Source organism: Merops nubicus, unplaced genomic scaffold (genome assembly GCF_000691845.1).
Source record: "Merops nubicus isolate BGI_N331 unplaced genomic scaffold, ASM69184v1 scaffold17163, whole genome shotgun sequence".
NCBI lineage: Eukaryota > Metazoa > Chordata > Aves > Coraciiformes > Meropidae > Merops > Merops nubicus.
The window spans coordinates 8879-9673 of record NW_008597052.1 but is presented as its reverse complement, the minus strand read 5'-3'; the positions used below and the strand labels follow the sequence as shown (position 1 = coordinate 9673).

Genomic DNA, 795 nt, shown 5'->3' with positions numbered 1-795 from the left:
TTGCCTTTCCCACCCTCTCCCCCCAACCTTTTCCCCCCTCCTTTCTTCCTCCCCCTTACCCTTCTCCCCTTTCCCCCTCTCTACCCAAACCAACAAACCCTCCACCTCCACCCCACCCCCTCTGGGCTGCCGGGGGGTCCCCGAAGGGGCCATAAACCCCCTCCCCAAGAGCCAAATGCCCCCCTGAGGCCCCTCACTGTGGGGCTGGAGCTGGGTGAGGTCCCTGAGGATGGTTCGGAAGGACGGACGCTCCCCAGGGCTGTAGTTGAGGCACTGGCAGATGAGAGCAGCCAGCTCCTGGCAGGAGGGTTCTGGCAGTCGGTGCCTCTTCTCGTAGAAACGTTCTTTCTGGGAGGAAAACAAAGGCAAAAAAGGGTCTCTGAGGGTCTCCAGGGGTTGTGGTTTATCCCAGAGGGGGATAAAAAGGAGATGGAGTAGGGGACAAGTGGCCACCAGCAGCCTGGCTCGTGGGCAGCAGGGGCAGGGAAGGGTTTTGCCCCCTGGGGTGGGCACTGGGGAGGGCACAGCTCGGATCTGGGGCAGGTTTGGGGCTCCAGGAGGAGATTGAGAGGGTGGAGGGTGGGCAGAGAAGGGGAATAAAGGTGGGGAAGGGGCTGGAGAAGTTGTGGGGAGCAGCTGAGGGCCCTGGGGGGTCCAAAGGAGGCTCAGGGGAGACCTTCTGGCTCTGCCAACTCCCTGCCAGGAGCTTGGAGCCAGCTGGGAGAGGGGAGATCTCTTGTCCCCAAGCCATGGGAGGAGAGGAACCGGCCTCAAGTTGCCCCAGGGGAGGTTGAG

The 795-nt window shown here is 62.5% G+C and overlaps 1 protein-coding gene across 1 annotated transcript in view; it reads right to left on the bottom strand.

Moving 5' to 3' along the window:
* Window positions 1-197: 197 nt before the first annotated feature.
* The window catches only part of TYK2 (tyrosine kinase 2), a gene marked incomplete at both ends in the record, with an annotated part of 9386 nt that continues 8788 nt past the window's right edge, over window positions 198-795 (bottom strand). The window contains one exon of the mRNA XM_008936587.1: window positions 198-348. Within this exon, the coding sequence (XP_008934835.1) occupies window positions 198-348 (151 nt within the window). The remainder of the gene's footprint in view (window positions 349-795) is intronic.